General features: G+C 29.7%; 1 protein-coding gene and 1 pseudogene across 2 annotated transcripts; both read right to left on the bottom strand.

Moving 5' to 3' along the window:
• Positions 1 to 44: 44 nt before the first annotated feature.
• Positions 45 to 3,713, bottom strand: LOC110618881 (putative receptor-like protein kinase At3g47110). Of its 2 annotated transcripts, XM_021762154.2 has the most exons (3): positions 942 to 3,713; positions 493 to 866; positions 45 to 394 (listed from the first exon to the last, which is right to left on the bottom strand). In XM_021762154.2, exons 1-2 carry the CDS (start codon positions 3,634 to 3,636, stop codon positions 511 to 513), a joined length of 3,051 nt encoding a protein of 1,016 aa, XP_021617846.1. In that variant the 5' UTR covers positions 3,637 to 3,713; the 3' UTR covers positions 45 to 394; positions 493 to 510. The 2 variants fall into 2 exon arrangements, with proteins under 2 accessions (XP_021617846.1, XP_043814508.1); XM_043958573.1 differs by having other exon boundaries at positions 493 to 3,713.
• Positions 3,714 to 9,333: 5,620 nt separating this feature from the next.
• Positions 9,334 to 13,048, bottom strand: LOC110619563 (annotated as a pseudogene).
• Between the last annotated feature and the right edge of the window lie 359 nt (positions 13,049 to 13,407).

Genomic DNA, 13,407 nt, shown 5'->3' with positions numbered 1-13,407 from the left:
AACAACTAACAGAAGAATTTAAAAAAAATATATACTATAAAGTAAGTAAATATCTTAATTAGATTTAAAATAGAAATACTGAGGCATAATACAATATGCAGTTTGAAGCCTTTGAAATTAAATGGAAAAAAAAAAAGCAGCTCTCTTGTTTGCAGTCGGATCACGGCAAGGAGCTCACTAGGAATTCATTGTCAAGCAAATAGAACCATTTTTAATCATCAATGATAAGCATATCCTTTGACTATTATCACTCCTTGCATGAATTTTCATATGTTCCCACTTTAAAAATTCCAAATCTGATAAGGAACCATTTTTATTTATATTTTTTTATTGGACCTACTAATTTCTGGATCCACTGCAGCCACCTTAAAAGACTTGTTGAATATCATAGCTGCTGCAAAATAGAAATGTATTCTTATCAAGGATAGCTAATGAATTTTCTTACATACATTTTCTGGAACAAGCATAAATATTTCAAGTTGAATTACTTACTTCAATACAGAGATGGCCTTATTTAGTTTGCATAAAATTATTTTTGATTGCATGTAACTCTTTGATTGCATTACTCACGTCCATTCTATCTTGAGGAGACTCCATTGTACATGCTACTCCAACCTTGATTAGGCAAGTTAGGCATTCAACTTTGCTATCATTTCTTGCTTTTGTCGGAAAATCTTCTTGTAAAAGAATTGGGTCTACAATCTTCAACACTTGGTTGGGCATTGCCATCCTAGCAAAATTGTGAAGGTTAAAACCTTCAACAAAAATATCATCAGTAGGTTTTTTTCCTGTCACCATCTCTAATAATAGGATTCCATAACTGTAAACATCTCCGCTTGTTGATACCTCGCTTCCTAATCCATATTCTGCAAAATGAAAAAGAAAACGATTTGTGAAGTAAATGAGAGAAAGCATATATGGTCCAAGAGGATGACAAGTACCTGGAGGTGTGTAACCTATTGTTCCTCTAACTCCGATCGAGCTGCTTTGAGTTGGATTCATTAGGTGAGGAAGGAACTTTGCTAGCCCGAAATCTCCAATATGAGCAACCATTTCATCATCAAGAAGAATATTGCATGGCTTTAGATCACAGTGAATAATTGGCTTTTGACAATGATGATGAAGATAATCCAGCCCATTCCCAATGTCTATAGCAATGTTCAATCTCTGCAAAAGGCTTAGACTTGGTTGTTCATCAATTAGCTCGACAGGTCTTTCTAAGTCTGTATGTAACCAATCCTGTAGATCCCCATTCGGCATATAGTCATAAACAAGTGCCTTAAATTCATTTCCTTGAAAATCAATACTGGAGCAAGATGTTATTATCTTGACAAGATTTCGATGACGAACATTTCTCAAGGATTGGCACTCGGCCATAAAACTCTTCGAAGCACCTTGTTGTTGAAGGTTGAGTACTTTCACTGCAAAAATTGCACCATCCTCTACAAAAGTGCCTTTATATACAGACCCAAAGCTTCCCACACCAATCAAATTTGCTGAAGAGAACCCATCAGTTGCCTTAAGAATCATTTCATATGAAACATTATGAAATGACATTATGTCCAAGGAAGTGGGAGATTGCTCTCTTTTCTTCTTCTTAAAACCATACCACATACAAGTTAACAGCACAACAACGCCAAAAACACAGGAGATGATGATCACAGCTATTTTGAAACTGCGCAATTTGCTTCTCTTTGAAACAGGGCATCTAGGCAACTGTAACTCTGGTATACCCCCACAGAGTCTATTGTTTCCTGCAACTGATATTGCACTTGCATTTGCAAAAACTCCTTCAGTGGGAACTTCACCATCAAAATTGTTGGAAGATAAATTGACATGTTCCAATGCAAATTGCTCTAGGTACTCCGGAATCTTGCCAGAAAAATTATTGTGAGACAGATCAAGTATTCTTAGACCTTTTAAAGAGGCCAAAGATGGTGGAATGCTACCTTCCAAGTTGTTATTGCCCATGTAAAGCAACTCGAGGCTATTGCAGCGGCCAAGATCATTTGGAATTTCACCAGACAACAAGTTCTGAGAAACATACAATTCCTTCAAATTGAATAAATTTCCAATTTCTGAAGGAAGAGATCCGTCTAAACGGTTTTGATCTAGGGCTATGGAAACTAACATGGATTGAAAAGGAAAAAGTTCTTTGGGTATGGAGCCGCTAAGATTGTTTTGAGAAAGAGATAAGAACAATAATTTTTGGCAATTTCCAAGACTCGAGGGAATGGTGCCTTGTAAATTATTGCGAAGTAAACGAATTTCACCCAATGATGATATGTTTCCTAAAGATGAAGGAATTGATCCATATAATCTATTATCATTGAGTTTAAAATCTACAAGTCTTGAAAGTTTACCTAATTCAATGGGAATGGTACCTGTAATTTGGTTATATGCTAGATTTATATTCTCCAAGCTAACAATCTTTGATAACCACTGAGGGAGTCTTCCACCTATTTGATTAAAGTGCACTGAGATCCATTCGAGGGTTGAAGATACATTACTCACAGAATTTGGCAATTCTCCTTTAAATTGATTGTAAGATAAATCCACATCTTTCAAATTGCTAGAATTCAACAAAGAAGTGATAAAATCCAAATCATTTTCCCCCTCCTTTCCAAGATTGTTGTTACTCAAAAATAACCTGTAAAGTTGCTGTAAGCCTCCAAAATCAACATCTACTTTTCCATTGAAATTGTTATGCTGTAGAAGAATTCTTTGGAGTTTAGTAGCATTGGATAATGAAACTGGAACAGACCCACTAAAATTGTTCCTCGAAATTTGTAATATTTGAAGCTGTGGTAAAAGGAGGCCAATCTCTGATGGAAGACTTCCATGCAAGGAATTGTTTGACAAAGATAATACAGTGATGGAGGAAAGATTAAAAATGGCTTGAGGGACTATACCTGAGAGGTTATTGCTTCCAAGTCCAATAGATGACAAATGCTTGAGTTGACCCAGAGATTGTGGAATGTTTCCACTGAAGAAATTTCCACGAGCTGACAAAGCTTCAAGTGAGCTAAAATTTCCCAGAAATGATGGTATGTCGCCGCTCAAATAGTTTGCATGAATTACAATGTGTTTGAGCTTGAGCAAAGTGGCGAGCTCTACTGGAAAGTTGCCAAACAGCTTGTTGTAAGCTAATCCAAGGAAACTCATGTTCAAGCATCTGGATAAATTGGCCGGAATTTTCCCTTCAAAAGAGTTGTTGCTAAGATCTAAAACTTGGATTCTGAACAAACGGCCAATTTCAGGTGGGATTTCACCTTGAAGGCTGTTGTTTTGCAGTCTAATGACCTTAAGGAAACTCATGTTTCCTATGTAAGGTGACAAATTGCCAACCAACTCTTTAGAGTGAAGGTTCAGGCCGGTGACTCTTTTGTGTCTACGACTGCAAATGACACCTTCCCAGTTGCAGAAATGGGCAGAAGTATTCCATGAACTTGTGACATTCTGGGGATCATGCGAAATTTTTGCCTTGAATTCTAACAAAGCAAGATGATCTGTCTCATTCCCACCAATGGTTGTAGCAGCATCAATGGAGGGAACTTCGAAGCTCAGCTGCAAAGAGAGTACGAGGACGACAATGCATCTCACAGAAAGTGGAAAGATGACACTTGAGCTCCTCATTTTTGGTTGTGTATTTGTTTATGATTGTAATGCTGACACTTATTTAGTTGGATTATTTAGGCAAATGATGACTTTTTCACAAGAGTAATTAAAAATTAGAATATTATTACGTGCAACAATTGAGTTTACAAATCAATGTATATATTTAATAAATTAAAAATTAAAATATCATAATAATAAATAAATTTTAGAAAGATTTACAATTTAATCCCTAAATATTATCATTATTAACAAGTCAATTCTTACATTTTAAGAAATTTATTAAAACGTCATTATTTTTTCTTTCCGTCAACTAAATAGTCTTTCCGTCTATTTTTATCGTTAAAAATATAACAAAAAACCAAATTACCCTTCTTTTCCTCCTCATCCTCCCCTTCTTCTTTGATTCTTCTTATTCTTTAGTTCTTCTTCTTTTTCTTTTATTTTTCTTCAATTTTTTTTTTATTCTCTTCTTTAAAGAGAAGGTTGAGAAAAAGATTCTTCTTTTTTTTTCTTTCATTTTCTTTTTTTTTTCTCCTTCATCATCATCTTTTTTTTTTCTTTTTTAAGGAGGAGGATAGACTATTTCATTGACGAAAAAAATGATAAAAATATTTTAATAGATATAAAAAAAGATAAGAATATTTTAATAGATATAAGAAAATATAAGCACATTTTAATAAATTTTTAAAAATATAAAGACTGACATATTAATAATAGTAATATCCAATGACTAAATAAGAGATTTTATTTGAGTGTAAAATTAGATTTTAAAAATTTCAACTCTCATTCTCTATATATTTTTAACAGAAAAAATTATGGAAAGACTATTTTGTTGACGAAAAGAAAAGATAAGAATATTTTAATAAATTTTTAAAAATATGACTTATTAATAATAACAATACTAAAAAATTAAATTATAAATCTCTCTAGATTTTATTATATTTTAAATAAAATTTTTCTTAATTTTAAATAACGTGTCAACATTACGGTAAATGAGTGTACACGCTAAAATGAACTCATTAACATGAAGTAGTTAGGCTAAGAAAAGTAATCAAGTTGACTTTATAGCTGTAATGAGGTTCACATTCATATTTTGACAATAATGTTTTATATATCGTATCATAGTTTTTATTTTTTTTAGTTATTTAAAAATTATTATTTATGTTTTTTAGATTATAGTAATATATAAATTGAATATTATAATTTTATTTTTAAAATATTTTTAATATTTAATAAAATTTAATATATTTATATTGTATATAATTAAAAATTTAATAAAAAAATTATATTTCTTATTAGGTATGAAAAAATAAAGTAAACAGAAGAAATATTAAAGTGTAATAAATCTTGTATTTATATTTATGATGTAATAAATAATTTATGATACGATTTAAAATTAATTTAGTATTATTTAATTTTTAAAATTTTCAGTAAACATTTTGTTTTCATTTTGACGTAATGAATGTGTATAGTTGGCTAATTCTTAAAATATAGTAATCACCTTTTCTAAAAAATATTTTTGTAAGCATTAAGTCAGAGCTTATTGATAATACGGCATTGAATTGGCGAACTAAATAGAGAGCCCATCAAGATTTATTATTATTATTATTATCATTTCAAATCCATTGACTCAGAGAGTCAATGGAAACCAAAACCCATAATGATGTTCAATGGAATAGAATAAAAAAGCTATTTAAAATTGATTTATTTTAAAATTATTATTGAATGATAAATACGAGAAAGCATTCGCTAAATTCAGTTTAAAATTAAATTAAATTGAATAAATTTAAAATTAAAATTTTGATATTTATATAAATCGAAGCGATTTTATTCAGAAAGCGAATCGCACTGAACTGAACCGATCTAATTCAGTTTGATTCAATTCGATTTAATCAGTTTAAATTTTTAATAAAATTTTTATTTTTTTTATTTTTATTTTTAATATTTTAAAATTTAATTAAAATATTTTAATTTTAATATGATATAATTTTTTATATCATTGAAAATAATATAGTATTATTATTAATCGGTTCGATTTGATTTTTTTTTATCAAAACTGAGCTAAACTAAAACAATTGAAATTTTAAAATTAAAAACCAAATTAAATTAAAATTTATAAAAAAAATAAATTAAAATTTTAAATTAATTTAATTCTATTAATTTTTTTAATTTGAATTAAATACTAAACAGGGTAGAATGTTGAGTATGGCTAAGAAAGTATGATATTTTATTGATAATTAATTAATAATTTAATTATTAATATTTTAAATAGTTAATCATTTATTTTAATAATAATTATTATTATATTTATAATTTAATTAATAAATTTTCTGGTTATTTTATATTAAATAATATAAAAACAAACGAAAGAGGGACAAAGTCTATATTACATCAACTTCAACTATCAAATGAATCATCAAGCACGGAGTTGAATAAATACCTTTCGACATGCTCATTAATATTCCCATCGTTCTCTTGATTTTAAATTAAAAATTTTGTAAAAAAATTACTTTTTAATCCTTAAAATTTAACGTAATTAACACTTTTATCTTTCTATTTTGTCGACCCAATACTTAAATCTCTCACTTTCTATTCTGTCCAAACATATAGTTCTTCTATTCAAAATAACCGTTTGAAACACGCAAATTGACAAAATTAACCATGGCTAAAATATTTCAAAATCACGAAACTCTATCCTTTTCTCCCTCTCTCTCCAAATTTCTCTCTCAAAACTTTTTCTCCAATCGTGGAGGCTAATTTGTAGAATTTGTAGAAATGCAAGATGCTCTACTGGGCTTCGTTGCCACTACAGTGCCTCACTTTCAGAGATTGTTGCTCCGGGGAGTTCTTGGAGCTCTCTAAAGTAATTCTCTATCATTATTTGTATATTCTTTAAATTATTAAAATTGCATCAACTTAGGCAGCCGAATATAAATGTTTTTGCTTTTGTTTCATTTTAAGATAATTAAGAGATTGAATTTTATTGTATTATGATTAAATTGTTTTAAAATTTAATTTCGAACATTTTTTTGTGCGGCTTTTTGATTATGTGAAAGCTTTGATTTACAGAAAGAGAATAATTTCAGGAGTCCAGCCAACAGGATCTATTCACCTAGAGAATTAACTTGATGCTATAAAAAATTAGATAGCTTTTCAGGTTCTCTTCGGCTATTTTAGGATGAACTTTAAACATTTTGGAAATAATAGTAGTTCTTTCTATATTTTTATAATCTCTACATGAAATGTTTGGTATTAAGTAATTAAACTTCATTGAGTTTTTATCTATGCCTAAACTGCTTGATGTGAAACTTCATTAAGCTGTTTTTTCAAGATCATCGCTCAATTTGGCAGTTTTATGGTTATTCTCTTCTTTAATTATCAATGTAATCCTTTATAAGATATCAAATGGAAATTTTATTGATGAACTTGCAAATGGAGAGTGAGAGAGAAGAGAGATAGAATTTTGTAATTTTGAAATCAGTCTTTTAGTCAGGTCAGATTTAGTTTTGTCAATTCGTGTATTTCAAACGATTATTTTGGACGGAAAGAATGCGAGTTTAGATGAAATAAAAAGTGAGAGATTTAAGTGTTAGGTTGTTAGCTCTCTTATTTAATTGTTAATGTAATCCTTTATAAGATGTTAAATGGAAATTTTATTGATCAACTTGCAAATGGAGAGTGAGAGAGAAGAGAGAAGAGAGATAGGGTTTTGTAATTTTGAAGTCAGAGTCTTTTAGTCAGGTCAGATTCAGTTTTGTCAATTGATGTATTTCAAATGGTTATTTTGAACGGAAGGACTGCAGGTTTAGATGGAATAAAAAGTGAAGGACTTAAATATTAGGTCGTTAACTCTCGACACCCAACTCAACTCTCTTGACTAAATTGAAATTAGACGATTAGTCATCTAAATGTTTTGAAGAAATTATCCTATTCTTTCTTAGTAATTAAATATATTTATACTATTATTGTTGTGAAATAATTTGTACTATTATAAAATAATATTCGCCGAGCATAATTGATGTAATAGGTTTTACTACTTAAAAAATTGACATATTCAAAGAAAATTGTGAAAAAATATATAATTTTTTTCTTTTACTACCACCACTATTACCACCGTCCTCTACCATCGTTGGAGTTGAGTAAATTTTTTTTCATACAGTTTCTTAAATAGAATTTATTATTATATATTAATAGTATTCGATAATAAGTATTAAATTTTTAAAATTTTTTTGTTATAATTGAGTTTGATGACGCATGAATTTGTCTTTAATTATAATTTTAAATTTAAAATTTTAGAAAAAATATTTTGTTTCTCATAATAAATAGAATAAATTTATATAAAAAATATTATTTTATAAAATAATATTATACAATAATAAAATAAAACATTTAATATGTGTAACAGTGCGAACAAACTATTAATTCATAAAAATAAACATTCAAAAATTAAATAATTATTAGTTATACACTAATTATCTCACACAAAATAAATTTATCTTTCTTTTTCATCCATCCTAATTATACTTAACTTTATATATATATGCTTTTTTTAATATGAATTGTGAAAGTAAAATTTATTATTTTAGCTATATTAATTTTATTTTTTTAATCCACGTGAAAAAAATATAATAATTAAGAGAGTAATTAGTAAAAATTTATAAAATTACAATTTTATCAAAAAATAATTAACCTAGTATATATATAATACGCATATATATTAGTAAACTCACTTTGTATATCTAGCTAAAGCTCTAGGAATTTGTTGGATATTGAATATGCAAAATACTAAAATCAACCATAAAAAATTTTTCTGCAAAAGAAAAATATAAAGTTTATTGCAATAAATTTATGTTACATATTTATGCTATAAAATTATAGTTGTAAATATTTTTTATAAAATTATGATGGCCGTTAAAATAAATTTACTCGCTAAAAATAAATTTTTATTAATATTGAAATTTAAAAATAATAATTTTATTAAATTTAATATTTAAATTAGTTTTACCACCATCATGAAAATGGAATAAATATTGAAGTAATTTTATTTCTTTAGACTCACATTCTGTATCTAAACCATGTGGGGGATTCGGTCGATTTGATTTAAAATTAAATCGAATCGAATAAATTAAAAATTAAAATTTTAATATTTATAAAAATTGAAATAAATTAATTCTGATAAAAAATTGAACGAATTGAATCGATTTGATTCAGTTTATTCGGTTTGGTTTGATCAATTTCAATTTTTAATAATTTTTTTTTACATTTTATTTTTAATATTTTAAAATTTAATTAAAATTCTTTAATTTTAATATGATATAATTCTCAATGTTATTGAAAATAACATATTATTATCGCTAATCGGTTCGATTTGATTTTTTTCTGATAAAAATCGAACCGAACTGAAATAATCGAAATTTTTGAAATTAAAAACTGAATCAAACCAAAATAAATAAAAACTCAAACCAAATTTTCAAATTTATTCAGTTCGATTGATTTTTTTTTTTTCGGTTTGAACCGAATACTGCTCACCTGATTATATATACAAACATCCAAAGTTGAAACAAAAAGGAAAATAGACACAATAAATTCAAACCAAAACAAACAAAACAAGAGAGAAAGAAAACAATACTTAAGAGACAAATCAAAACATAATTGTAAGAAACCAACAAGTAAAACCTATTCCCAAAATACAGAACCTTCAAGATAGCTGGGAGGTAATGAGATTGTGCTCTTTAAACAAAGTTGACAAGGTTTGAGGGAAACAAGAACAATGTTGAAAGGGACATGGAATTTCATGTACCTGCTGCAAACCGTAAATGCATATCATCAATGATAAAAGTAACAATGTTCTTGAACATTTTTCCAGAGTTTCAACTTAAAGCTGAATACTTACTTTGATGCATAGATGGCTTCCTTCTAGCTAGCATAAAATTATTTCTGATTGAATGCAACTCTTTGATAGCGTCGCTTATGTCTATTCTATCTTGAGGAGACTCCATAGAACATGCTACCCCGACCTTGATCATGCAGATAAGGCATTCAGCTTTGCTATTATTCATGACTCCTTCATCATCTTCTTGTAAAATAATTGGGTCTACAATCTCCAATACTTGGTTGGCCAATGCCATCCTTGCAAAGTTGTGAAGGTTAAGACCTTCTACAAAAATATCATCAGTGGGTTTTTTTCGTGTCACCATCTCTAATAATAGGATTCCATAACTATAAACATCTCCACCTGTTGATACTTCACTTCCTAGTCCATACTCTTCAAAGTGAAAGATAAAATGATTTAATGATTTTATTGATGCCAAATAAAGAAATGTAATGAAAGGATAAAGAAAGATCACACCCACCTGGAGCTGCATAACCTATCGTTCCTCTAACTCCAATTGAGCTACTTTGAGTTGGATTCATGAAGTGCGGAAGAAACTTTGATAGCCCAAAATCTCCCAGATGAGCAACCATATCATTGTCAAGAAGAATGTTGCTTGGCTTTAGATCACAATGAACAATTAGCTTTTCACAATGGTGATGAAGATAATCCAGCCCATTTCCAACATCTATTGCAATGCTTAATCTCTGCAGAAAGCTTAGACTTGGTTGTTCATGAGTTACATTTGTATGTAACCACTTGTTCAGATTCCCATTTGGCATGTAGTCATAGACAAGTGCCTTAAAATCATTTCCTTGGAAATCAATACTGGAGCAAGACGTTATTATCTTGACAAGATTCCGGTGACGTGCATTTCTCAAAGCTTTGCACTCGGCCATAAAACTCTTTGAAGCACCTTGTTGTTGAAGGTTCACTACTTTCACTGCAAAGGTTGTACCATCCTCTGCAGAAGTGCCTTTGTAGACAGATCCATAGCTTCCAACACCAATCAAATTTGCTGAAGAGAACCCATCAGTTGCTTTTAGAAGCATTTTGTATGAAACTCTCTGAAGTGACTTTGCTTGTAAGGAAGTAGGAGATTTATCTCTTTTCTTCTTCTTGAACATGTAATAAATGGCAGTTGATATCACAGTAACACCAAAAACACATGGGATGATGATCACAACTATTTTGACATTATGCATTTTGCTTCTTTTTGATGTTTCAACAAAGCATGTAGGCAGTTGCAGCTCTGGTATACCCCCACAGAGTCTATTGTTTCTTGTAACTGATATTGCACTAGCATTTGCAAAAACTCCATTGATGGGAACTTCACCGTCAAAATTATTGAAAGATAAATTGACATATTCCAATGCAAATTTCTCCAAGTATTTTGGAATCTGACCAGAGAAGTTATTTTGAGAGAGATCTAATTTTCTTAGACCTTTTAAAGAAGCCAAAGATTGAGGCAAGGTACCTTGAAAATTGTTATTGTCCATGTAAAGGAACTCAAGACTATTGCACTGGCTAAGGGCACTTGGAATTTTGCCAGACAATATGTTTTGAGAAATAGAAAATGTATTCAACTTGAACAAATTTCCAATTTCTGTTGGTAGAGGTCCATTTAAATGATTTTGATGTAGTGCTACTTCAACCAACATAGATTGCATGGGAAAAATCTTTTCAGACATAGAGCCACTAAGGTTATTTTCAGAAAGATACAAAAATAACAATTTTCGACAATTTCCAAGAGTAGAGGGAATGATGCCTCGCAAATTGTTACGAGAAAGATTAATTAAACTCAATGATGATATGTTGCCTAAAGATGAAGGAATTGGATCAAGCAACCTGTTATCATTAAGGAGAAGCCATTCTAGTCTTGGAAGCTTACCTAATTCAATAGGAATGGTACCCGTAATTTGATTATATGATAAATCCAAAGCTTGTAAGTTAACGAGCATTGATAACCAGTGGGGAAGGCTTCCACTGATTTGATTAACCTGCAAGCTTAGCTGTTCAATGGATAAAGAAATATTGCCCACAACATCTGGTAAGTCTCCCTTAAATTGATTGTAGGGTATATCCACTCTTTTCAAATTGCTACAATTCAATAAAGAAGGGATAAAATCCAAGACATCATCTCCTTTGTTTCCGAGATTATTGTTACTCAGAAATAACCGAACAAGTTTTTGTAGGCCTCTGAAATCAAGGTTTAATTTTCCGTTGAATGTATTACTATTTAGATGAAGTTCTTGGAGTTTGGAGGCATTGGATAATGATGCAGGAATGGATCCACTAAAATTATTGAATGACATTTGTAATCTCTCAAGTTGAGGGAGAAGGTGGCCAATATCTGATGGAAGACTTCCATGCAGAGAATTATATGGCATAGATAACATACCAATTGAGAAAACATAACATGGAACAACTAGTTTTGAACTTTATGACAGATTTGAACCGAATTTAACTTTTGCTATCGACGTTCGATGGAGACTCACGATACCTTTTTCCGGAAAGGAAATTTTAAAACGCTCGATTTTAAAAAATATGACGAGATTCAATATGAAAATTCCATCGGGTCAATTTTATATTTTAATTATTATTTTTAAATATTTTAAATATTTTTATAATTTTGTATATTATGGTTTTGTTTCTATTATAAATAGTATTTTTTAACTATTAGAAACTCACTTTTTAATTTTTGAGATTGTTCGTCTTTCAGTTTATTTTTTCTTTTATAGAGTTTTAACTAAACGATATTGATTCAGTTTATTTTTTCTTTTATAGAGTCTTAACTAAATGATATTGATTAACATTCGTGACAGAATTTATTTAGTTGTTTATCAAAATATTATAAAAGGACGACGGACAATACCCAACAAGTTATTTCCTCCAAGTCCAATAAATGACAAGTGCTTGAGTTAGACCTAAAGAATATGGAATATTTCCACTTAAGAAATTGTCAGAAGTAGAGATATCTTCAAGTAAGCTTAAATTTCCAAAAAATGGTGGTATGCCTCCGCTTAAATAATTATTATGAATTAAAATTATTTGAAGCCTCGACAAAGCAACAAGCTCTGCTGGAATATTTCCAACTAGCCTGTTGGAACTTAATCCAAGGCCAATAATATTCAAGCATTTGGATAAGTTGGATGGTATTTTACCTTCAAAAGAGTTGTTGCGAAGATCTAAAAATCGAAGCCTGAACAAATGGCCTAATTCCGAAGGAATTTCACCTTGTATGGTGTTGTTTTCTAGGAAAATCCTCCTAAGGAAACTCATGTTTCCTATGTAAGGTGACAAACTACCCACCAGGCCTTTAGAACCAAGGTCCAAGATGGTGACTCTTTTGTGTTTGCGACCACATACAACACCTTCCCAATTGCAGAAATTCGTAGAAGCATTCCATGAACTTGTGGTATTTTGGGGATCAAACACAATCTTTGCCTTGAATTCTAACAAAGCAAGATGATCTGTCTCATTCCCACCAACAGTTGTAGCAGAATCAATGGAGGAAACTTCGAAACTCAGCTGCAAAAGGAGTATGAGGAGAATCATTTCTTGTTTTTAGAGGTGTGTGTCTAAGTTTATGGTTTGCTTGGCTAACTCTCATTTCGTTTATAGAAAAATATAGGCATGCACGATGACTTTGTCCATAACAAATTTAGAAAATGGGGTAGTCAATGGAAGCAAAAACATGATGTTCAATGGAAATGCCATTAATGAATTAAAGAAATAATGTAAGAACAAACGAAAGAGGGACAAAGTCTATATTTCATCAACAATCAAGTGAATCATCAAGCACGGAGTTGAATACATATCTTTCCACATGCTCATTAATATTTTCATAATACTTTTCTTTGAAAAGATTTTCAAAAATTTAATTGATTCAATTTCTTCAAAAGAATTTTTTTTAA

The sequence above is a fragment of the Manihot esculenta genome, chromosome 7 (genome assembly GCF_001659605.2).
Source record: "Manihot esculenta cultivar AM560-2 chromosome 7, M.esculenta_v8, whole genome shotgun sequence".
Classification (NCBI taxonomy): domain Eukaryota; kingdom Viridiplantae; phylum Streptophyta; class Magnoliopsida; order Malpighiales; family Euphorbiaceae; genus Manihot; species Manihot esculenta.
The sequence above is the reverse complement of the archived record's forward strand: the minus strand, read 5'-3'. Positions and strand labels throughout refer to the sequence as shown.

Excerpts from the sequence above, each read along its gene's own strand:
- LOC110618881 (XM_043958573.1), bottom strand. The coding sequence starts at position 3,636 with ATGAGGAGCTCAAGTGTCATCTTTCCACTTTCTGTGAGATGCATTGTC.